Source organism: Sphaeramia orbicularis, chromosome 14, assembly GCF_902148855.1.
Source record: "Sphaeramia orbicularis chromosome 14, fSphaOr1.1, whole genome shotgun sequence".
Taxonomy (NCBI): Eukaryota; Metazoa; Chordata; class Actinopteri; order Kurtiformes; family Apogonidae; genus Sphaeramia; species Sphaeramia orbicularis.
Window position 1 is genome coordinate 34168889 of NC_043970.1, and position 26367 is coordinate 34195255.

General features: G+C 37.7%; 3 protein-coding genes and 1 non-coding gene across 4 annotated transcripts; all 4 read right to left on the bottom strand.

Annotated features, from left to right (window-relative positions):
• Positions 1 to 197: 197 nt before the first annotated feature.
• Positions 198 to 7026, bottom strand: cct6a (chaperonin containing TCP1, subunit 6A (zeta 1)). Its single transcript, XM_030153593.1, has 13 exons — positions 6794 to 7026; positions 6061 to 6124; positions 5181 to 5315; positions 4853 to 5026; positions 4105 to 4208; positions 3733 to 4003; positions 3189 to 3271; positions 2374 to 2470; positions 2143 to 2290; positions 1320 to 1453; positions 1058 to 1160; positions 667 to 739; positions 198 to 580 (listed from the first exon to the last, which is right to left on the bottom strand). Exons 1-13 carry the CDS (start codon positions 6928 to 6930, stop codon positions 508 to 510), a joined length of 1596 nt encoding a protein of 531 aa, XP_030009453.1. The 5' UTR covers positions 6931 to 7026; the 3' UTR covers positions 198 to 507.
• Positions 3356 to 3492, bottom strand: LOC115433637 (small nucleolar RNA SNORA22). The gene has a single exon (XR_003937399.1). It is a non-coding gene; the product is annotated as a small nucleolar RNA SNORA22 (small nucleolar RNA).
• Positions 7027 to 9477: 2451 nt separating the features above from the next.
• Positions 9478 to 16312, bottom strand: LOC115432978 (protein NipSnap homolog 2-like). The gene is given in 10 exon segments (XM_030154116.1): positions 9478 to 10911; positions 11594 to 11677; positions 12155 to 12249; positions 12811 to 12842; positions 12932 to 13072; positions 13327 to 13397; positions 14492 to 14577; positions 14683 to 14749; positions 14930 to 15057; positions 16123 to 16312. Coding segments are annotated over 10 exon segments (861 nt in total). The 5' UTR covers positions 16215 to 16312; the 3' UTR covers positions 9478 to 10846.
• Positions 16313 to 16755: 443 nt separating this feature from the next.
• Positions 16756 to 18148, bottom strand: mrps17 (mitochondrial ribosomal protein S17). Its single transcript, XM_030154115.1, has 3 exons — positions 18018 to 18148; positions 17567 to 17713; positions 16756 to 17214 (listed from the first exon to the last, which is right to left on the bottom strand). The coding sequence occupies exons 2-3, from the start codon at positions 17687 to 17689 to the stop codon at positions 16891 to 16893; spliced, it is 447 nt and encodes a 148-aa protein (XP_030009975.1). The 5' UTR covers positions 17690 to 17713; positions 18018 to 18148; the 3' UTR covers positions 16756 to 16890.
• Positions 18149 to 26367: the final 8219 nt, after the last annotated feature.

Sequence of the window (26367 nt, forward strand, 5' to 3'; positions counted from 1 at the left end):
ATTGTAACAGAAAAACTTCAGAGGTAAATACTCAGCGGTGATGGCCATAAATTGGTATTTATGCAAATGTATTTGGCTACAATCAACCACTGCTGATGTTGTGTTAGACCTTGATTCAGATATCAAAATCACAAATTGAGTTTCTTTGTAATCACACTGATTGATAAATTTCACAAAAAAAAAAAAAAAAAAAACACTTCCAAGAGCCAAGAAAACCTTTAATGGGTAGAAACAAAACTGAGTTGCCGAGGTCAGTGCTTTTAACAAAATCTCATAAATAAACCAATCATTTCAGAGGGAGACATTGACAAATCCATGAACAATTCCAAGACTAGCATTAACAATGGATTCTGACAGACGCTGATGAATGCCATGGTGGTTACGGAGGGCTGTCCATCAGACTGGGGTGCATCAGAGTGCTGAGAGCAGGAGCGCGTTGACTGAAACAGTCCGGTAAACAACTATCCCAGTGAGTATGATAATAATGACGGCTTCTTTAGTTGATCTTTAGCCTTTGAGTGAAGACATTCCAGCTCGCATGATCTCATCCACTAACAGGATGTTACTGGCAATCACAGTGCTGTCAAAGAAAAAGAAAATAAAACCCACGTTGAGATGCTGATGAGGAAACGTTACATTTTCACAGTATTCTGTTCACATTCTCACCATGAATGAAGAAGTTGCTTCTTGACACTGAAATTATCCCAAACACCTGCTTCTCCCGCCACCATGGGTTCACCTGAAAAACATAATTTTCAATACAATAATTCTAATTATTTCTTGCATTTCAAAGTGGGTGCTTCTAGTAATGAATCTCAAAAATATCACTTAACTCCTTCATAATCTAGCAGGTACCTTTGTCCTGTTGCTCAACATATTATAATGTCAGTGTTAATTTTAATTACTCAGTGGCAAAAAATTTACTAACCTTTTGGTAGAAAAAAATCTAAGGGTGGCAAGTATTACCCTGATAAAATTTTAAAAATATTCTGAAACTACAGCAAATATTGTAATGTATTGCAGGGGACTGGGACTACCCATAACCTACTGTTCTCACCTGTGCTGAGGTCAACTCCAACAAGCTGACCGGACTCTTTGTACTCTGTCTGCAGCTTGAGCAGAGTCTCCTGTGGGTCATAACCTGAGTTCTGAGCCAGAACCTACAACCAGAGAGGAATCATAAAATCGATCGTTAGAAACATCACAAAGCTAGAACAAATTAGAGCATTGTCCCTCACAATGACTGTAAAAAAAAAGTTTAGCTTCATGTAGAAAACCGATGAAAAATACAGATTAAAAAGGAAAAGGCAAAAAAATACCTTGGGGATGACTAGCAGAGCGTCAGCAAATGCTTGAACTCCCAGCTGAGCTCTGCCTTTCACATTGGGCTTGTGTTTTACCAGAGCATCTGCCACAGCCACCTCAAACGCACCTGCGCCAGAAACAACACTACCTGCACAGATAAAGAACAAAATCCATATCAGTATAATTGTATCTGGGGAAAAGCATAAAGATTTAAAACAAAGGAACTGCCTGGTTTATAAACTTATAGACTTTGTACTGATCAACTGAATACATGAAGGTGAGACTCAAACTCCCCTTATGCAGAGGTAAAGACCAGAGTCACTGTAGCACAGACATAGGGTACCAGAGAGAGCCACATTAGCATCCCTGGGTGTTCTCTGTGCAAATATCCATTTCTTTACATATTCTCCTGAGTAGTGGACAACACTTTCACAGCTTACTAAAAACAAACAAACAAAAAAAAAAACACCCAAAACCAAAATGCCGTCCACTGCAAAGGACATTCCACTAAAAAATATTTAAAAAAAAAATAAAAACTGCATCTAAAAATAACATGCCATTTCCAATCATGGTAATTATTTAATATAAAAAAAAGCCAAAACTATTATTTGAAGGTCTCAGGAAGAAACATTAACCTTTGCTGAAGACTAGACAAGGTATCATACTACTACAAAAAAACAACAAATATTCTCTTGGGGTCAAAGTTGTGTCATGTGACCAAAATCATGCAGCTACAGAAGATAAGACGATGACTTCATTTATGGATATTTTCTTTGCAGATTCAGATCAAATGGGGAAAAAAATTCACAACCAAATATGGTCCCTATAGAGTCCTACCGTCTTCAATGGCATTCTTGACTGCCCGCAGACCGTCCCTTACAGCGTCTTTGATCTGTGTGAGGGTGTGTTTGTTGGGTCCCTTCACCAGCAGGGTCACTGAGCGAGGGTTTCCACACTTCTCAATGAACGTATACTTCTCCTCTCCCTGCAAATGGGAGTGGGTCCGTAATGAGTAACTGCTCTACTTCACAGAACAACCCCTGCAGATGAACCCAGGTAAATGCTCACCAGTGTGTGTTCATAGACCAACCCAGCGTGTCCCAGGCACTCGGGCGTGAGGTCGTCAACTGAGTTCATGGCGATGCCACCGCAAGCAAGGGTGAGTCTGCAAAACCACAAAAAAAGTTAAGCTTTTACATGTGATTTTGGAAAAAAGTGAAAACTGTGCAGCAGTTATGAACGACCTTAATACCCCCTGTGAAGAATAAGTTAATGTGGGTGTGTAGACTCACTGCAGTTTCACTAAAATATCGTAATTTGGGCTTCTAAGCTGTGACTCGAACATTAACAGAAATATTCTTATCAGTGCGATCGTTTTACACTACAAAGTTCCCAATTATAAATAAATAAATAAATGAATGAGTGAGCCTGGGAATGCCTCGGGTCCCCCCGGGAGAGCTGGAGGAGGTGTCTGGGGAGAGGGAAGTCTGGGCATCCCTGCTTAGACTGTTACCCCCGCGACCCGGCCCCGGAAGAAGCAGAAGATAATGGATGGATGAATGAGTGAGTGAGCAGTTTTGGATGTGTATACACAGGAAACACACTCAGACTAGTTTCTTCCTTGAAGTTTAACAGCAGTTCCAATGCCTTCTTTCTCTGCATTTTACTTTGAAAAGAGCAGCACTCACTTTTATGCATTACAAAAGACGTGGATGTCAACAGATAGTTAAACGGTGGAGAGGGAGGCTGTGTTCATATGCATATGTAATATGTAATGCTGCACGTGCACAGGGTGAATAGATATAAATACAGGCAAAAACTGGAATACTTGGCACATGTAAAGACAAGAATGTTTGTACTCATGCCTGGGAAACATTTCTCACCTCTCCATATTCCTTCTCTTCGCCCTGCGCAGGGCAACAATGCCTTCCTTTGCCAGGGCATCCAGGGAGAATGGGTCAATACCCTAAATGATTAAAAAAAAAAAAAAAAAATCAATATGGCAATCCAAATCAATTCACAGTATAATTTTATCAGTTTTTAGTACAGAGTTTATTCTGATCCGCTGAATACATGTAGGGGAGGAAAGAGCTCTCCTAATGCAGAGGAACAGATCAGAGTTACTGTAGCACAGATACAAAAGACCAAGGGGAGCCATAGTAGCATCCTTGGGTGTTCACTGTGCTCTTTATAGGAATGTTTACACTGTTATTTATACTATAACACCAGGAACAAACTAGATGAAGGCATTAAGGGGAGTCTTATGGCTCTTAAATGCCTCTGGAATTTACCAAATGATAATTACAAATGGAGGCTTTAGGACAAGTGGATCCTGATTTAGCATAACAGACCATTTACTTCAATAGCACATGTTGTATTACCACAAAGCCAAGAAAAAAAAAATCAAATACTTCTCTGACTTCTAACCTTCTGGTTAATGACGACAAATCCCTTCTCCCCATTAGGACAAACATTATTCTTCAGGGCAATGATCTTCTGCACACGATCTTCAATGAACTTCCTCTCTGCAGCCACAAGTTTCTCCCTCTCCCCTGCACTCTTGTAGAAGAAGCCAGAGTTGACCTCAGTCTTTTCATACTCCAAAGAGACATTGCAGGTCAGCACATAGGCATCCTCCACCCTCTTCTTCATGTCTGGGTGTCGGGCACCGTGGTCCAACACCAAACCTCTGATCAGTCTGAGGAAAAAGCAAAGGAGCTCATCAGAAGTGTTCTGCTGTTCAGTTTATCAGTGCCACTCAGTGAAGGGATGAGTCGTCCTGTATTCATAAAAACTCACTGTGTATCGCAGTCCGTCTTATGCTTCATTTCCATGATCTCCACCATGTACAGGTCGATTGGCTCATTGGGTTTAGCAATGGCCAGCACAGCATCTACAACAGCCTGCAGCCAAAAAACAAACATAAGACACAATGTACATCAAGCTAATCATCAATAGAATGATAACAACACAAGAGCATCACAGTTCAGCTCAAAACCAGCCACAGTGTAAAGGTTTTAAATGTTTAGAAGTGTGAGAGAAATACAAGATTTCTGCAGACCTTCTCAAATACAAGACCTACTACATGCATAGAGGGTAAAAATATTAAGTGAACTGAGGAAAATTCAAGTCTGTCTTTAGTGCTGTGAACAAAGAGCAATATTGTGTGACAGCAGGCATTTGCTGGAAGCTTTTTTTTTTTTTTTTTAATATATATAGTAGCTCGAAGTCATTCTGAATCCCCATGTGACCAACACTTTTGTACTCAAAGTTCCAAACTGAAGTTTTCTTGCTCAAGGTGCATCGGGCTTCATCATGTACCAACCAAATACTGAATACTTTCTATTGAACTTACACTCACACGTTAAATGAATATAAACTGATTTCAATATTTCTATAAGCAGGAAGTTTTATAGGGAAAACCCGCTGAGCTTTATTTATTAATGTCTGTTGTAAAATTAAGCAGTTCATATTCAAAACAGTATTCATTGAGGTCTAATGTAGGTCCTCGGCTCTGCATCCTGACTTCATTTCCTGAATATCTCACCTCAGTGAGCAGGTCTGCCAGCTCTGCATGGACCTTGGTCCGGAGTGAGGTGCGTGCTACATTGATGAGTGTTTCTCTGTCCATTTCTTGTGTCACTTTCACCTCCTCCAGAACAGCCAGGGCTTTCTCCTTTGCTGCTTCAAAGCCCTCAGCAATTATTCTTGGATGAAGACCCTGCAAGACAAAACAAAACAAAGGAGTAAAACACTGATGATACGCCACAGAAAAACACTGAACATTTAAATACATTTTTTGGGGAATCTTGTGAGCCATACTAGGTCCAAAATCTGTTACATTTCAGCGTACACTTGGCTGTATTTTCTCTTACCTCTGACACATAGAGGTCAGCCTGCTTCAATAATTCACCAATGATGAGGACATTGGACGTGGTGCCATCTCCTGTGATGTCATCCTGTGCTGTGGCAACCTTTGCAATCAGTGATGCTGTTGGGTGCTGAATTTGCTGGAAATGGAAAAGACAAATAAATCTACTATAAACATTTTATCAGCCAGAAGATAAACTGAGTGAGGGTGGTATTTTAAAATGGCATCGAGTAGAGAATAGGAATAAAAGCACATTATGGGGCAGTGGCATCATCTTTGGAGGATAACACAGGTAGAAACAGTAGCTTCACATGAACTATATAGACTGTGTCCTACAGAGGTTTCTGCCTCGTAAACAACGCTGCTATTAGACAGGTTTGCTTTCACCAACACCAGAAACAAGACTCCAATGGTGGCTCATCTACCTGTGCCACTGGGTGACGGGGAAAAAAAGCCTTTTAGGATTTAGCCCATTTCAAAAGAGTGATAAAAATAAATTTCCTTATTTATTTTATATATGGCTGGCTTGCTGTTGGTAACACCACAGCCCCGTAGGATTTACATTAGAAAAGACAAAACAGTGCAAACCAATTCACAGAAGGTCTTACCAAAAGAATGAATTTGAGCCCATCATATTTCACTTAATTTCAGCATCACATCATTAGCTTTAATTGACAAATCATGACTGCATTTTATCCATATTTCAACTTATACACGTTAAATTAATTTCAAAATTAGACCACATAAATGCATTTAAACATGAGACAACTATTCCTGCTTCCTCCCTTCTACCCATCCAAAAAATAATATAGGGGCTTTAAAAACTTGATAAACACAAATATATCTGCACTTGTTAACAGGCCTTTGAATTCACAATTTCTTACCATTTCATGTAACAAGACATTGCCATCTTTGGTCAGCTTTATGTCTCCTGCCCCAGACACCAGCCTGTGGACACAAGCATACAGGGAGGGGTTAATAACAACTGAAAAAGGAAGATTCAACACACTTTAGAGATGACTGTCACACTCAAATACCAACATACAGCCTACTGTCAGTACTACAAACAAGTAAATCATCCCATATTCACAAATAAATGAGTTTCCCGTTTAGGTTCAGTAACACATGTGGTAAAGAAGTTAAAATCGACATAGTCATCCTTTTAACTTCCTCTTGGCAGTGACCAGTAATATCATCTACCAATGCCAAACTCATGCATTGCATCTGTTAACTATATACTATAATAATGAGTGTATATGATGAGTTTTGTGCGTTAGCTGAGGATCGTGCTAACGCTAACCGGGTGGTGCTAGCATTAGCTTGTGATTGTCATGACGATGACTGGGCAGGGCAACGTGCGCCGGCAAATCCGTTATCCGTTTAGGAAGTAGAGGCCTCGCCTGGCTCAGACTACTACTAAACACATTTCAGCAGGTGACTGTTAGGTGGAACGATAGTTAAGGAGTTCTCAATAAAAGTAAACGCATGTAGTGAATGAATTACTCCAGAACCACACTGTTACCTTCTGCCGGTGAACTGAAGCTAATGATAGCTTCTTAGCAACCTAGCATGTTAGCTTAGCACCCATGCTGCACAAAGAGCTCCGGCGGCACTCACATTTTCATGGTCCCCTTCGGTCCCAGGTTACTTCTCAGCACATCCTGAAGCCCCCGGGCGGCACTGATGTTAACCGCCAGGGCAGCCTGGGCCCTGGCCACCTCTGCTTTTGGGTTCAGCGCTTTCACAGCAGCCATGGCGAGGCAGCACAGCCAGCGAAGTAAAAATAAAAAGTACCGCTGGAAGGAGTGCGCACCGCTCGGGCTCAGACGCTAAGGAAAGAGGAGTTGGTTTCCAGAAGGCTCCAACACGTGTTCACACGCTGCGTTTACGTAAAGCGTCTAGACTCGGACATCCCGGAGCTCCAAAGTTACGTATTCTGTGCAAAGAGGAGAACTGCTCCAAGAGGGAAAGCTTTCTGGAATAATTTATTTTTTGACATCAGTTGGCAGAAGGCATGGCTGTCACCATATAGGTTTTGTATTAACAATAAATTCAAAGAAATACATGTTAAAATTTTGCACAATATATATGTAACAAACTCATATCTCTCTTCTTCTTCTTTTTTTAAATATTTTTTTTATTACTAAAAAATAAAATAAATAAAATAAAAAACAAACAAACAAACAAACAAACAAAAACAACAACTCATATCTCTGTAAGTTTTTAGACGTTGAGAATAAGTGCACTTTCTGTAACAATGAATCAGAAAAAATAACACATTTATTTTATTACTGTGTACATTCAAGTGAGTTCTGGTCTCGATTAGAAAGTTATATTCTGTGCAAAATTAAAATAAGTGTGAAGATAGAATGTAAAAACATTATCACTTATTTTGATCACAATAATGACAAAATTGAATTTTTTCTTAATTTATTAATTTCGTTTGTGAAATTTCACATACACAAAAGTAGAGTGTCCAAAGTAACCCCCTGTTTTATTCGTTTTAATTATGAATTTAAAGAATACATCAAAGCACTGAGATATTTAGATTCAATGAAGAGCATAAAAACTGTCAAGCTATACGATATATGGTTTAAAGAAGAAGAGAGTTAATGTTATTTTTACTTAATTTGGAATTTCTTTATTTTATTTATTTTTCTTATGTTGATTTGTGTCTTTTCGTTATTTATTCGACTGTTGAGAGCATGTGTCTGTCATTTTTTTGTGCACTTCAGTTGATGTTTGTGCACTGTCTGTGCCTTTATGTCCAAAGAATATGTGGTTGTGCAATGTTTGTACCTTTTTTGTATACTGAATGTTTGAATAAAGCATTTAAAAAAAAAAAAAAAAAAAAAAAAAGAGCTCCAAAGTTACAACGCCCATATTTATATTATATTATTTCTCAGTGGCACATGTAGACTAGTTAATGTATGAAGTCCAAATTTGTCTGGTAATTTTAACTAATTTGAAAATAAAGGGAATATTTATTTGTCTGAATGTAAAATGCGCTCACTTTATGCCATTTTCTATTTTTATTCGTGTCAGGCAATTTGTGATCTTGCTCTGTAGGAGGTGCTAAATACAATTTTTGTCCTACAGTTTATACTGTAACTACAATTCTGCTATATTCAGGTTTAGTTTAAATCAAAAGGTATTATTTCGGTAAGGAAGGAGGAGTAAAATTAAAAATCATAATCACTTTTTCCTCCAGAATTTTTTGTGGACTCTTTGATAGCACCATTAACCTTAACTTTCTTTCATCAAAGGCATCAGCTGCTGTTCTGTTTCATTCTTGTAGTTGTAGTTCTTGCATTGACAATATTTGTCAAAATTCCGATGTTCTATAAAGGCAGCACCGCAGACAACGCAATGATCAGACAGGTTTTATCACCCATATTACACCTTTAAGGCAGGGGTGTCAAAGTCATTTAGTTCAGGGGCCACATTCAGCTAAATTTGATCTGAAGTGGGCCGAACCAGTAAAATAATAACATAATAATATATATAAAAAAAAATGTCAACTCCAAACTTTTCTCTTGTTTTAGAGCAAAAAAAGGAAATTACATTATGAAAAGGTTTACACCTGCAGTTTATCCTTTCTAAAGGTGTGAATAACATGAACAAACTCAAAATATAAGTGTAATTTTAACAACATTCTGCCTCAGTTTATCATTTACTCATGTACATTATAACTTACAGATCACAGTGGAACTACAAATACACAATACATTTAGCAACAGGAAGAATATTGTTAAATTACACTTACTTCTCTTAACATATTTCAGGTTGTTCATTTTGTTCAGGTTATTTACATTTTTTTGTGAAATTATACTTTTAGTGTAAATACATGAAAATATTTACAAAGACAAAAATTTTAAGTTGTCATTATTTATATGTTATTATGATAGTATTTTACTGGTCCTGCCCACTTGAGATTGAATTGGTCCCAATGTGGAACCTGAACTAAAAGGCTTGTTAATATCTTCAGTGTATTTTTTGCATTTCACAAATTCTTCCCAAGGGCCGGACTGGACCCTTTGGTGGGCCGGATTTGGCCCCTGGGCCGCATGTTTGATACCTGTGCCATAAGGTCTTATGAGCATTAGTCTCACACTGATTTAAGTAGGGCACATTTCACCTCTAAAACGCCTGCTGATGCCTGTAAAATGTGACTTTTAAATATCCAAGTCTAAATATTTTTTTCAGTTCTTCATTCTTGCTGGGCTTTATGGCCTTGTTTGTTGTTGTTTGAGAACCTGAAGGCTGCACAGTTACATATAAAAGCACTGCAAAAGACTTTCTTCATTTTTATCAGAAGTTTAATTCAATATGTACAACTAATCTTATTAAAGCACTGCATTTCACATTTAACACATTTGAGAATTTAATCCTGCCCCATCTGTTTATCATCAAATGACAGTTACAGAATACCCCATTTCATTTACAGATAGACACCTGACCATAACACCGGCGTGGCCAGTAAATCACTACTGTACATCTACAGTCTGACCATTAAAAAAACCAATAATCTCAGTCAGAGCACTCAATCACCCAGTTGGCATTAGTTGTATGATGCAGGGATAGACCAAACCAGTCAGTGTACAGCAGTTTCTAGATACTGAAAAGTTCCTCTGAGAAAAAAAAAAAAAATCCTAAAACATTTGATCCATCTTATCCCCTCTACACAGCTGGAAGAGCCAGATGTGTCATGATGTTAAAAAAAAAAAAGTATTGACATGTGGTCAGGGAAACAGAGGATTCAGGACACTATATTTATAGGTCTTGTGGGAATCAATATCAAAGCTGATCTGTACACCTGAAACACATGAAATTTAGCGTATGTGCATCCAAACAGTGCTGTGACACTTTTCATTCATTCAACTGATCCTAAAACCTAAAGACGGGACGTAATGGGCTGGCTGGATTAGGATCATGTAAACATAAAGTCTAGTTTTCTACAATAAATGGATACTAGCTGATATTTTACTTTAAATAAAGCTATAATCTGACTGTGGCATTAAAACACAAGTCAACTTCATGCTGTGTTTGATTTGGAAACAGCATGGTTCTACTTGTGAAACTGACCATCATCTGAAACATTTGACAATTTGAAGAAGCTTATTCATCAGTAAACCCCTCCACTGAGAGGCGCTAAAGGGAACAGATCATTGAGATTTGTTATTAGTGCAATAGGGCTTAAGAGTCACACCAGGTTGTTTTGTAACAGAATTTATAATAAGTAAGACATTTTCAGTCCCCCGTGAATGGAAAAGTTTGATCCGCATTGTTTCCTGGTATCTCAAACACACTATTATTACATCATAAACCAACAAGCCTCACAAATCTGACTCTTAGAAAGATAAAGACAATGAAGAGGGAGCTTGTCAAATATTTCTTCTACACACAGCCCATTTCTGGATCAGTAACATTTGAACTGCTGTAACAGATATAGTTGTGATGATATCCATGGTGAAATAAGACATTCTAGGGCGGCAAAGATAAAGAACAAAGGAAAAACTGAAAAGAAAACCCAAAAATGACATGCTGATGTCACGCTGATATCACTGGCAGTGCACACTCCCATGGTTGGTTACACTCTCTACAGATCAGTGTGATAGTTGTTGTGGCTGTTGAGAGTTTGTTTGGGTCCCCCTTCTCCGGTGGTGGTGGTTACTTCAAGGGCGAAGTCTTCATGGGGATCATTATTCTTGATTCCATGTGCTGAATAAGAGGGACTGTGGAATGAGGAGAAACAGACTCAGCAACAGCTTTCTGTGTCATGGACTTGTTTTTATGCAAACAAGTAAGCAGCTGCTTCACATCGGAATCAGGTTACGCTTACATGCACTGTTCTGACCCGGTTACTGTAAATACCAGTACTAATCTGATTACTCCATCTTCCTCATTTTTCTTGGGTGTGTGACAGAATTTTGAGGTAATAATTACAGATCAGTTGCCATTGTGTTTGGCCTTGACATAATATTTTCTAAAACAAGGATTACACACTAGAAACATAGTAGTAGGTAATCCTGTATCTCCATCTACCACATTAACATAAGACAGGATTTTGGACACAAGAAGCTACAAAAAAGGGTTACCAGACAAGGCCGGCATGTGCTTTAGTGTAGTTACCAGGTTAGGCGATGAATCAAACAAAGGGATCTGGTTAAAACTTGAAACAGGCCAGTCAAACTGTTGTTTTAGGCTATCTACTGTGTTTAATTGCTACACATCAGACAAATCTTTGTACCACTGAACCTGAAACTTAAAAAAAAAAAAAAAAAAAAAAAAAAAAAAAAAAACATGCCTGAAATCATTCATTTAAATGACAAAATTAAGATCTGATTATGTTCAGATTAGATATTTAATGTGAAAAGAGAAGAGAGACGCCATAAGACAAACTAAAAGACAACATACCTGTGTAATAAACCACCTCATCCCAGCCTTCACGCTGCCAGGCTGCGTTTCTAATGTTTTCTCTGGACTGAAGATCTTTGTAAGCTACAACAAAAAAAGGACAATTATTGACTCAAATGTCTTTGAATAATGATGCCGAAGTACTTCAAGAACATCAATCAGTTTTAGTAAAATCAAGATTGTGTCTAGTAGAGATGAATGTTCTCAAGAACATTTTTTTTTTTTATATGAGCAACTATGAAAATGCTGACATTTTCTAGAAGGTGTTTGAAGGAACAAAAGAAGGCAACTGCGCTCTCTTGGTGAAACGTCTGTCATCCGTGGCAAAGTTAAAAAAAAACACTATTTTTAATCAGCATATGCATGGGTGCAGGTAAACAAGAATATTAGTAGAATATTGATTTTTTTCTACCCATGTAAACTGTTTGTTGGGAATTTTGTGTTTTTCAGATTAAGAAAAAAAACTTGAATATGCTGTGGTTGTAAATACAGTCATTGTTGATTAACCTGTGTGTATTTTCTGTCTCTGCAGAATACATAAAACTTGGGTACACTCCTCACCCCATAGGTGATGAACCGTGTACAGACTTCCAATCTGGGAGAAAAAACCCCCCACTGCCTCCTGGTTCTGCTGGCGAATGTCAATAGCACGTGCCCTATAGAGGACAGAAGAGTTATATGTTACTAAAACTAAAGACAAAGTGCTTTTTACTGAAAGAACAGCTGTATGATTTAAAACACAAGCATGATTCAGTGAACTTAAAGGTTTAAGTAAATGCCCAGTAACTGATATCCCAATTATTTCTTCCATTATGAACAACAGGATTTTCCCCTTGTATTACTTTAAATTTGCTATAAGTAGAGAATTATTTAAACCATGTTTTTTTTTTATTTCATTACATCATCAGGCAAATTTCACAGTCACTGTATGTTTAATTAGATTGGGCAGATATTATTAAATACTGAGGTCAGTTGTATTTGAGAGTTATAAATTATGGATGATGAATCCAGTCATGCACATGTTCAATAGCTGCAAAATACCGTTGACTCATACTGATCTGCTACAATCTGTAAAACCAATAAATAATAGTAATGAGGCACTTTTAATGACACATAATTACACTGGCTCTCCAAATATGACAGTTAAAAAAAAGTTCTACAAATAAGTCTAATTCAATGACTCTTTACTTTGTACAAGGAAAGAAAACAAGTCTTACCAGTAATTTCCCCACTCAATCATTGTTCCAGGCTAAAAAAAACACAGATGTGAAATGACAAATTGGTTAAATTGAGTCAAAACACAGATTTATAAAAGAAGAGATAAATAGGTGTATTTACTCTGAGCTGGTATGATCGGAGCTCGTAGATGTTGGGTCCTGGACGAGGAACTGGTTCATTCCAGAAGCTGAACTCCAGCAGCAGCTGGTTCCTACGAGACAGCAGCATCGTGCCCCTCTTTTTTCTGTAGTCCATAAACACCTACAGCAATGACAGACGACACAAACAACTAAATCAGATGACTTTGACTTCCTTTAGTCTCACACTCCTCAAAACTGAGAGTTCAGAAAAAAGCAACCACATCATAACTGAATAAAATAGTTGATTAAATTGGTTAAATGTGGTCAAACACATGGGTGGTAAAATAGTTTATGGATCTTATTTTAGAATCGTACTGTCAAAAAAAGCGGCCTACAGGTCACCAGTAAGCTAAACCGATCTGTACCACCTGTTACCTTATTCTGCCTGAGTTTGTTCATGACTTCGGTGAGAGCCGGGTATCCTCCCCGATATCTCCACAGGTGAACTAGAATAGAAGGAGCAGAAGAGCCAAAAATAATGCAGCTCTCTTATGTTTGTACATCTCTGTGTCCCTGGGTATTTATCTTGCTTCTCTTATTTTCTTATTTGACACTGACATTCGTAGTAAAATCAGTTGTTATTTAAGGCTTCATGTGGCCCTTAAGCTCATGTGACATGATCTTCAGTATCACTCACAAATGTCTTGATCAGCCTCCAAAAGGATAAAATTATAATAATACAACAGACACACAAGAGTGTAACCCTAAAAATAAAAAAGTGCTGCTCTAAAAAATAATGTGCCCTAATGCAACTCAGCACTGAATTAATCAATCAAACTTTCTCATAGTAGTATATTGTTTCGCAGTGAAAACTAAACATGTTCTATTTATAAAGCCTTTTAGATACTCTTCCAAATGTCTGCCAAATCTTGCAGCACTGTAACATTAGACGCAGATTACAGTGGAAGAAGGACAAATGTCACCACAGCAGAAGCATGAACTGCAGCCAAGGACTGTAGTTCAGCCACAGCCACAAAAAATAAACAGTGAAAGAAGCCATTATACTGGTTTGTAGCACCGAGTAGGACAACTGCAATACTGTGGGATTTTTTTTTTTTTTTTTTTTTTTTTTTTTTACATGTAAGGCTCAAAAATGAAGGAAAACTGACTAATTTTAATAACTACACTATTTCTGGAAAAATGAGGCAGAAGATAATTCTATTCCTTTAACTGGGACTAACTCATCTTGTAAAATTCCTTAAAATAATCATATAGAGTTACTTCAGTGTAAAAATTGCTCCCCACAATTGTCTTGATATGTTTTGATATTTTGTCCAACCAGCAATCCAAAACTATTCAATTCATAATAATAGAAAACACATACAAATTTTCTACATTTCTTGTCAAATTATGTTCAAATTAAATGCTTAATTAACTTAAAAAACTCTGGCTAATCTCAGTATATCAGGAAGTTTTCTGCCTCGTAGATGTTGTTTATCAATACATAATTGAATCGTGAAATAGTTAATGAGTCAGTCACTTGCAGAAGAAGTTTATAAGAAGCATGAGCGTTCATACTTTAGTTCGATGTATTTCTTACCTGCCTGATCCTGCTCTCCGTACCATGTGTTCCAGGTACCAACAAGCTCACAAGGGTACTCAGGGTCAGCATGAATTGAAGGCACACTTCCTCACTAAGGAAACACACACCAGCCCATGTAAAGTATAAAGGAGAAAAAAACTCAGTTAATCTTTAATTGAATGAGTTCTGGCCAAAAGTCTGAATATTACAAACGGAGGAGATGTTTCTACCAAAGTCCATTGTAAGCATCAAGGCACTCAGGCTTGACATTGTGAACTGTGAGGAAAAAGCAGAACTGAGCTGATAATACACCAACAAACACAGAACATCATCCTAAAGGTAAAAAAAAAAAAAAGTTGCATACTTTACAATTCACTGATAAAATGAAGACCGCACGGTCAAACTAATATAGTTCAAAACATGACCACAGCAACACATGACACAAGTAAGACATACATTGTATTTTGTACAGATTGTTGTCTTCCTTCTTGGCAAGTAGATGGGAGTGAGCATCTTTTCTGGGATCAACCTTTCTAACAAAGAGGGACTTGAACCAGCTATCTTCACGGAAAGCTGAGAGGCTCCTGAGGTGAATACAAAACAGATATTTATTACAACATATAGCACATGGTTGTTGAATTGCCTTTGCAGTTGAAAAGCTGTGCAATTTATTCTTCTGCACATTACATACATGTTCAGGAAAATCACATTTATATAAAATGTGATACATAACAAATGCATTGGATTACTAACTTATACAAAAACTGACACTATTTACACTTATATACTATGTATGCATTACAACAACAAACTGGTAACTTGATCCTCATCTACACAAACTATTCAACCCATTCATGACTAAGAAACTCCAGCTGAGAGGTCAACAGAGAATAAGCTCAGCATACATAGCAATAGGATTAGTCTACATGGAGTGTTAAGCAGCCTGCAGGCCACATGACAGATGTATTTGGTTTTGTCAGAGAGAATATCTTAATAAACTTGATTTTAAAGTTGTGGACACTATGCCTCACTGCCGTACTGTTGCTGATCTGGACGCAGTTCTGTGGCACTTTTGCCATGTGGGGTCACTTCACCCACTAACAATACTGAAACAGTGTGTTTAAAGCTGTCACACTTAGGCCAAAATATCATATGCATGGTATGAATGAATGTCTAAATACCAGCTTGGTTTAGTGCACACTAGTGATACTAGGAATATGTGTCACTACTCACTAGGCAGTAAAAACATATTGTGTTGTGCAGCGTTTCAGTGCATTATGACCTTGAAGTTGATTACACTTTGGGACTTTTAGGTGCCCATTTCGTTTCTATCTTTTACTACTCACGTCAGTACGTTTAAGCACAGTAAATAAACCTGAATGAGCGTTTGCACAACTTACAATTTTGGAATTCGAAAACGGTGTAACTAGCATTAGCATAAAGTTAGCAAGTTTAGAGCTAGGAAGCTAATGCTAGCAACGCAGAGAACTAAACAAGCGTAACGTCAATGCGTAGCGTTAACTTTAGCGTTAGCATAGCCACTTAGCATACCGGACTTTGTCATTGATGTGGAAGTCTACTGCAGCTAGACGAATTTAAAGTTGCATTTTTGCCACTGCAGTGACAAACCCAACTATAAAAGCTCTTACCTTATGACAACAGTGACTTGTCCGTTCGCATTAAGCCCATTTTTGGTCTGTTTAAGGCCGCTGCCCACTCTTTGAAGGACTCGGGTCGCCATCTTTCCCTGAAAGCTGCTGTCAGTCCGGTGTTGTGACTCCACCGCTCCTGGAGAGGCTGTAACCCTGTGGTAACCGGCTGTACCGGAATCAGTTAATTGTCCGTGTCTGAGCTCACCCGTAATGTTACTCATTTTGTTCTTGACTAAAAAATTTCCTTCCATTATATGGTCGGCAGACGGATTTCACCACATTGCTGCAGTTTCTCTTTAATCAGACACCTGGATAACATACTACATCTATTTTTCTGTGACTATTAAGATGGTGTTACCTGTGTGATTAAAAAAAAAAATCAGGACTCAGAAATAAATTACTCACCCAAATAACTCATAATAAAACAATAATCACTGTAATCCAATGCTTTGTGCAGAACAGCAGGTGGAATGTGCTCTCCCCATGCAGCCTACATTTTTTGGGAAGTTTTATAAATTGTTTTCAGTCTCAGATCTGTGATTTGACAGTAAGCATATGTGTGAATGACACCAAGTATTGACATTTTATTATAAATCCTTCAGAAATTGTATTAAATTCAAGCTGCTGAAGTCTCTCCAACTATTTTGATTATATTTTATTTATAAACCTGTATTTACATTGACACCAGAAGGACACATGGTTGCAGAGTAACATTAAGTTGATGTAACTGCATAAAACAATTACAACAACAACTACAGTCCTGCATCATGATGTGGATGTTTGTGCTGGTGGGGAATCATCTCCGCTGGACATGGCAGAGATATTCAGATCCTGCAGTTTTTCAGATAACGTCTTGTCCTCTTCCAGGCTGTGTTGAAAGTCATCCAAAGAATCCAAAAACTCTGTTCCTGCTACTCTTTTGCCTGTAAGTGGATCAACTACTCGGCCTACTTTATACACTATCTCAGCCAGTTCATGCTTAACGTGTTTCGACCGGACCTCAGGCAGGGCCTTAAGAAGCACAATATCTCCAACAGTGCACTGCGACAGAGCATCATGGGCGAAGTATGTCTTCCTCTTGTTGAAGTACTACAAGAAAAACACAAATATTTGTTATTACAATTATTCTACTATGTTCCACATACACATATGTTAAAGTGATATAGTTTCATTATCAGCCACTAAGAAACCTGATAAATATTTGCTAAAGTTGTGTCATGGGTTTGATTGTGTAATTAAAGAGAAAACGTGGGTCATATTTGGCAAGCATTGAATATTCCTTAAACAAAAGCACCGAAAAAGTATCTTCTTACATACAGTCCGGATACATATAACAGTTAAAGACTCTAGTCAATATTTATAAAACTGAGCTCTAATCACTTGTGTGTCATCTGTGCTTCCTGTGCATTTCTGCATTAATCTGACACTCTTAATGGTTCACCTTGAGCAGGTAGGGGTCCAAAACCAGCCTTGTGACCCTCACTTTGGCAGTTTTGGGCATCTTGGTCCCTATAACTCTGCCGATGATCCATTTGGCATGGACTGATACGCGCTTCGCCGACATCCTGATTGTCCCCACTTGACAAACCTGCGGAAAAACGACGAGAAACGGCCAGTTGAACGCTGTCAGTAGTCAATAAATGTCGTCTTGTTGTATTTATTTAAGTAGACAGAAGTCATACAATCTACGAAGTGGGTCACAATAAACATGCATCTTCAAAATCTAAAGTAAATGCTAAAACTACAATGACATTATAACAGGCTGCTGTTAGCATCGTTGCTCATTAAACTAGCGTTGAACACATCACAGCCATTTATTCATCATAAGGGACGAGTGTATGTGTCGCCGTCATACAACAACAATGAAGGCAGAACAAACACAACAGACTTACTGAAACAACTTCTGAAGATGAATAATTCTAGAAGGTCAAAATGTTTCAGTGAGAGATGTCCATGCTTCTAGAGTCGGCTTATTTTGATGACGCAACTACGGCAAGTAAAGAGGTACAAACCACACAGACCAAAAAACAAAAGAGGCGTTTTCCAAAGCTTAAATGATTAGCTAAATATTTAAAGAACTTTAATAACTGGATTACAGAAATAATTCGCTGTCAGTAACATAAATTGTACCATTTAACGGGCCGTTTATCATTTAAACTCTTCATTAACTCTTTAATTATTTCTCAAGTGAACTTTTGCTCATGAAGGGGTTCTTGTCCTCAGCACTTGCATTGTGTATTGAATGGTTATCTACTTGTTTGTATATGTTTTTAAATGGAAAACATGGATGATTGAATAAGCATTGTTTCTTGCACTATTTTGCGACCAAAAATCAACAATTTAATATCAGCATTATATTGTGTTCAATTCTTACTGTTGTAATATATCCCTAAACTTCTCACATAAACTTTGACAGACTAAGCCGTCACTGAATATTCCGTTTTTCTGCTTGTCTTTTCTTCTCTCTGACGAAAATGAAATTATAATTTTGGCCACTAGATAGCAGCAGAGAGTCCAGAGACAGTGGAAAGTGTGTTTAAACTGTGTGAAAATGTTTAAATGTCTGTTGTTAAAAAGCTGAACAACACAGACTAAAAGGGAACAATAACACAGAGCAAGAGTCTTTTGAGCACCAACAAGGTACTTTATGATATTTTTGCTACCTGACAATGTGCCTCAAAACCTCCCCTGTGTCACCTGACAACCTTTAGTTCCAGATAAGGGATTTGATGACCAGCGCAACAAAAACATTGTTAAATATTATAAAAAATAATTAACTGTAGATGCTCTTCCTTAGAGGACTTTCCAGCAACTTTTTCCTCCGCTATCATGTTGTAAATTAATTTTTGATAACCAAGAGAATGTTTGGTGGTGGTCTGAGGGGCTGTTTGGTGTGGATTGGTAACCACACTTATGTCAGCCTGCCCCAGGGCAGCTGTGTCTACAGATGTAGTTTACCACCACCAGTGAATGAATAATGGATCAAAAATGTAAAGCACTTTGAGTACCTTGGAAAGAGCTATAGAAATCCAATCCGTTACTATTATTATTATTATTATTATTATTAATATTAATTTTTTTTTTTTTTTTTTTTACTATTATTAGAAGCTAGGGTTCTGTGCAGTTTAGCTATTGATTTTTAAAATACTGTCTAAAATCTCATGTTAATGTTATCTGTGAATTACAAACTCACTCTCTAGTATAATAACTTACATTGTAATCTTATTATTTTATCAAAATGAATCTGTGACATGATAAATATCCTTTCTTTTTGGCCCTGTGATAAGCTATAAATGTAACACCCCATTAAGTTGTAGCGTGTTGCCTATTAACACATCCATCAGACACAAAACAATATTAGCAGTCCTTTTTAGTTCAGAGTAATCAATTAAAGTTAAATTTTTCTTGCTAACTTTACAGTTGGCTTACCCACACATTTTCGCTGATAACAGTTTCCTGCTTTAGCTGGAAACAAGGCTGAGGAAAGAATGCACCTTCTGTACAAAATAAAACATGATTTGTGTATGAAATAAATGAAATAGTAACAATACTGTTCTACTGTCACTGCTCAAATGTATTTGTGTGTCTCTGATAAGGATTTAATATTTGCCAGATTTTGTTCAAGTGGCAAAAAAAAATCACTCATGGCCTCTCCAGACATTTGGAGCTCTTCACCATCTCCACGTCAGCAGAGGCCAGTGTCTGAGAGAGAGGAGAGATTAACAGAGATGCATGCATAGCACAGCATAAACAGTCTTGTCCCTGCGTAAGAATTGGCAGTTGGTCAGAACCAGCCACAGGCAGACCAATCTGGTCTTAATCAGAGCCATGCTGTAGTAAAGCACAGGTCTGGGTCTCTGTTTCCCATTTAAGGCAGTGCAGTGTTGGTATACCTCTGCCAGAATTACCACATCAGCCAACTTTAGTCTCTTTCATACAAGAACACTGAGACAATTCACATAGTCCCAACTGTTTCCATACTGTTTACTGTTAAACATGGTGTCCGACAAACAAGGCTGAACAGACACTGAACAACTTCCCACAGCGTAGAGATGCAACTACAGCCATCGTCATTTAACAAATATTATCCCCATGGGTCTGCAGAATGGAAGACTGTTTAATTGCACCATTAAGAATCACTAATGGGGTGTGCTGCTTATCAAATCTGTGGGTAGGCTTACAAGTGCAGATCACATGGTGTGAATGGACATTTTACAATATTTACGTAAAGATAATCACATACTTTACTGCACATGCATCTAATGTTTTGATATATGAGGCACAGTCAGTTATCAGGTCTGAATCATGTGAACCGGTGACACAAGACAGGCCTGATAGCACATAGACTGTGATTACAGATGTATGTTTTCTGTGATAACACAGGGACTGCCTAATCAGCAAGTTCCATATTCTCAGATTAACATGCTAGAATAATGCTCGTCTACATTCATTCATGTAAGTTATTAGTCTCCTGACATTACTTTTTAATAGATTACAGTACTTTGATTGTGCTTGACTTGAATTAAATCAACCCCAAAAAGCTGTGCATAAGGTCGGTTCAAATCTGGGAAAAAATGAGCAAATGCTATGTGGAAATACTGACAAAATTTGGTGAGGAGAGACATTGTTCCATGTTTTTTTGTTTTAAAAAGTGCAAATTATTAGACTGATATTAGCTGTTCGGGTTTTAAATGTTTGATTAATAAGAAGAAACTCATTGCTGTAATCTTAAGTGTCCCAAATACAAGTCACTTAACGCTGACATCTGATGCATCTTGTCCTATATTTAGTGAATTTCCCCTTGGGGCTCAATAAAGTTCATCTGTATTTGTATCTGTATCTGTATCTTGATATAAAACTGTGTGAAATCCTACTTCCAGATCTTTTCATAAGTCTAATAATTAAATGATCAGATGACAACATCCTTTTTGCAGCTTTTAGCAGTATCACATAATCTTCTTCCAAAACTGCCTAATTGCCTTTAATCCTGCAGATTTAAGTATGGCTTGAAAAGTCCCCTAAAACCTGAGGGTTTTCTGAGAAACTTAACAGAATTGTCAGTGTTTATTACGATGAATAATATTACACATTCTGCATCTTATCTTAATGGGTTGAGTTTTAAGATGACCTGCAAACGACAGTCAAGAAAGAAGATTATGAAAATAACGAAAAGTTATGAACAGACTGAGGTAAAACCAGGATTTGATTAATGGAAGGATTTATGAAATGTTCTGTCATATGTTTTACAGATTTCATTTTGAGTCTTGCAGTCATTAAGACGATTTTCTGTTTTTTTGGGATAGAAGCAGCAAGCCAGTTTGTGGCCTAATTATCCTGAATAACAAGCATAAAACACATTTAATAGATATGATAAAGCCTAGACATCTTCCTGTTTTTTTATTTGGTTAATCATTCTATTGATTCCAGCTCCTTGTGCAGTCTATGCAGACGATAGGGTCATCCAGCCTCCCGCGCTGAAGGTTAAAAGTTTATTGTGAGATAGCATAGCGGGGGCAACAAGAAGTGAGGAAGGGTGAGGCATGGCCGACAGGAAAAAAGCTGGTCAACACTAACATAACATGGCAGTGAGTCATTACTGGCAGGCTAATCTATTTTCACGATGGGTCGACTCTGAAGTTAATAAATGTGTTCCTCTTTTGAGCTGCAGCCAGAATATTAACATAGCTGACATATCGATGGTTATCCTCTGAGCCTTGTTTGTCTCTAACTCTAATCTTCTCTTTTTCTCAGTGCTGTTACTCTACAAGTGTTGGTTTAACTGATGATTTATCTTTGAGAAAACAAATGGCAGCACGTGGCAAATACATCATATTGTCTGGAAAGGGTCCACTAACCCACATAGCAAAGAAGCATATTTTCAAAGCACAAATAACTTTCTAGTGTCCGTGTGTTCTTTTGAACGATGAGCTGTGTTCACTTTCCTATCTTTGTGTCTTATTTATTTAAAGTTGCAGTTTTGTAGGTTTCAGACTGACTATTGGTGCTGCCAACGAAGTCTAAAGCCGGAAAATGGGAATGCTAATCTTCGATGTGATTGTAGTAAGAACAGCAGGCTACCAAGTATTTTTCATTGCCTGTTCATCATAATGTTGGACTTTCCCTCTGCAGGATGATCTCTGTGTACTTTGACACTTCAGGGGTTTTCTGCACTCACCAAATATCTGAACTTCAGGACCAGACCTACCAGCAGGATTTGTGACTTCACACAAATTTAGAGCCAATCGTGATCTAATTTACGACTTTTAGCAGTCTGATGTCTAAACCTGAACCTGGAGACAAATGTGGAGTAAAAAGTGGACTTTTAGGGAGGCAGGAAACATAATGTTCTGCAGTCAAACCTTTAGAAACAGAGAATATTTATGTTCATAGAATGAGGATTTAAGAGATTTTAAATTTTTTGGGATGATCTCACTTCACAACAGCTCAACAACTCAAATTGTTGATGAGGTTATACTCTCTTTTTTGGAACCATATTAATCTCAACTATTATTCAGTGTAGACCACTTTATTATGTATAGTTACATGATTGAAGGTGGCCTTTAAAAATATGACAGATTTTTTATCCACTGTAGACAATCAAACAATCCTCAATTCAAAACCAGTAAAAGCAGTACATAAGGTTAAATGTGCCGTAGAGCGGTGTAATGCTCTACTATATACAGATGTTAAACATGTAGAAATTTGGCAAACTCTGGATTTACATGTGTAATTATTCCTACATCATCAGTATATGACGGGACTATAGGTGGGGATTATTTGCACTGTCATAAAAATCCACTGTTTGACACTGACAACACATGACATCCTGTCTTTTCCTTGGCCTGTTTTCATACAAAGCATTACAAAGTTGTCATATGTGCTCACACTCCTGCTTCAAACAACATTTGTTGTCACAGCTAATAATAATAATTTAGGGAGACTGTTTATTCCTTATTTTGCATGTGAGTGAATAAAAGGTGACACTGTGCTCTGTTTACACTGGTGTGTCCCAACAGACGTGAAGCTATTACATCAACATATGACTCTGTGTCCTCAGGGAGAGGGGCATAAATCATCCAGTATTTGTCAAAATAATACACAAATCATCATGTTTGACTCTTTGTCCATCACATTTGAAGCCTGTCAAGATAAAAGAGGCAAATTATACAACAAGGAAACAACATCTCTGCATGTTTGAGAAACACAATATGTACGCATCAGGAAAACGAGTGTGTAAATGTAATTTACTACCAGTGCTGAATTATTTCCGCACTGTTTGCCCATATAGTTGTAATAATTTTGTTATCAGACACTTTCCTCTTTTTATTCCTTTTAATACACATCAGTAATCACCTTTGACCAGGTGCAATGATTACATTACTGATTCACAGTTACACCTCAGCTATCAAGAATATATCACATTGTCACAATCATGTCATGAGAAGAGCTAAAAATATTTTAGTCAAACTTTTTGGCCAACAGTGTATATATTGTGTATTAAGTTGTGTTATCACTGATGCTGTGACCGGAGGGTGGTCTCCCAGAAATGCTCCCATTCAGAGGAGCTGTGTAAAAACCCTCTCTTATTGTATCAGTAATTTGCTGAAATCCCAATTGAATTTACTTTGGGTTTTCTGAGAATTTGAGTCTCAAACCTGACTAGACAATTATATTTACATTATAGCCTTTATCTAATAGTGACTTTAATGGTATCACTATTTATCTCTTGCTTTTACCCCTGGGCTTTGTTAGAGTATTCACAATACATGACATACATGAATAAAAATATCTTGTAAAGCTCTAGAACTGGCAAGTCCATTAATTTATGTTAAATATGACTGCACTTGTAGATCTGCTGATATGTCTGGGGCAGCATTGGGTTGTAACTAATTACATTATACATAATCTGATCCTCTCCCAAAAATATTGGACTGCCTATAGCTTTGGTTAGAGTACACATTGAGAACACTGTGTCCTCAGTTGCTTAATTTTTGACCAAGATTTTGTATTGATGATGGAGAGTCAGACCACTGTGTAAAGTCTTGTCCGGTTCATCCCCAAAGATTATCAGTGTGTTCAGGGTCTGAACTCTGTGGTGGCCAGTCCATGTGTTTAAATGATGTCTCTTGCTCCTGAACCACTCTTTCACTATTTGAGCCTGATGAATCCTGGTATTATCTTGGAATATGTCTGTTATGTGGAAGAAAAAAATCCATGATGTTTAGACCTGGTCATTCAGTATAATCAGGTTCATCTGACCTCATGTTATGGACACATAATGTTACTGAACCTAGACCTGACCAACTATACCAGCCCCTGATCATAACACTGCCCCTACAGGGTTGTTCTATAGGCACTAGGCATGATGGGTAGTCACTTCCTCTGTCTCTCTTCTCATCCTGATGTATCCATCCCTCTGGAACAGGGTCAATGTGGGCTCATCAGACCACATGACCTTTTACCATTGAAACACAGTCCAATCTTTATGCTCTTTAACAAACATGAAGCCTTTTTTCTAATTATCCACAGTAATAAGTGGTTTTCTTAAGGTCACACAGCTGTTAAGTCCCAGTCCCTTGAGTTCTCTTCACATTTGTGTATGTGAAAATGGAGTTATTTCCACTATTAAATATAGTCATGAGTTGTGATGCTGATATTACGGTTTCGTTTCACCCAATGTTCAAGTGATCGATGACAATCAGAGATTTTTCTCTGACCATACTTCTTCCTCAAAGATGACAGTACACCATTATCCTTCCAGGTTTTAATAATTCGAATAACACTGAACAGTTTTTGCCCAATTTTAGTCTCCTTAGGTGGCCAGTTACACTTACATCATATGCCTTCTGACATGGTTGTTTAATAAATCAAAAGTTCCTCAGTGGATCAGTTATGATTTAATAACTTGCTGCCAACTAAGACATATTAATCACTGAAGTCGTTTTCCAGGAGAAGGCTCTTACTCTTACCAATTTGTTTAGTTACAGTCAGGTGTTGGGTTTTTTGGTCAGGCTGTGTAAGTAAATTACAAACTACACAAAATTTACAAAATATATCACATCAGTTTTGAAGTGCTCTCATGACATCCATCATTATGTACACTCTCTATTGTCCAAGGCTTTAATTCAGTGTAAGTGCTATTGGTGTTTCTGCATGAAACCCTGCTTCACCTTCACCTGCAGTGACAAAAAGTGGACAAGTCACCTTTACACACAGCATGTGACATGTACAGTGCATTGATAGGTTACAAATCTGGGCTGAATGGAGGGTGTGATACTGAGGCAGCTGAGTTATGTCACACCGCATATCGCGGCACCAGAGTCGTGTTAGTGCCATATGTTCTGCCACAAACACACATTAAACATTAAAGTAGGTCATAGGTAACAATATGGTATCACTTTGACTAATGTGCTATAAATTAAACATCCAAGGCGGGAGGGATTCAGAGATATTCCCCGGGCAGTGACATCACCTCTTCCTGTCCCTGCTGCCAGCCCCCTGACCTTTTTCAGCGCATGTTGTAAGAGAATACTCCCTCCAAATGGACCGTCACACAGTTAGCCCTATGCCGGTTTTATAATGGGGCTGTGGTTTGAGGTGAGTGATATTCTTGTCAATACCTGTGGTGAGAAACAGTCTGAGCTGAGAGTCTTACTGTATTACTGATGAAGGCAGAGCATGTGAAGCAGCTCAACTGTTAAAAGGTGTTGATTTGATAATAAGGTTCATAATCATAACATATGCTCAAACAATGTAATGGAATGTAAGCTGCGTGATCTCACCAACAGTGACAGCCTAAATAGTTATAGTACAGGTACAGAATAAGAATAAGAGTACTCCTGTAAAAGTCAATTTACTAAATCCTTGCACTGAAATACTGGGAATCCCTATCATTACACAGTCAGAGCAAAACATGACTGAATTAAACAATCATGGAGGTAGAAATGCAATGACATTTCCCACAGCACAGTGAGGTCATGCTTTGGCGTGCAGTTTGCTGGGACCCACACAGATAACAGTGCTCTATCTCTAAACACATGATGAAAAGACAGCTTTATGTCTCCTGTGATTTTTCTGCTTCGCAAATGACAGTAAAGAGAGGTAGTTAGACTTGGATAAGGAACTGTCTAAAAAAAGAAAAAAATCTTCTCATCATGGACCAGCAGTAGCTCAACTCGATATGATAAATGCTCCAGGTTGAAATGAACTGTTCTGGTGAGTTGAATATAGAGTTCTGTTAAT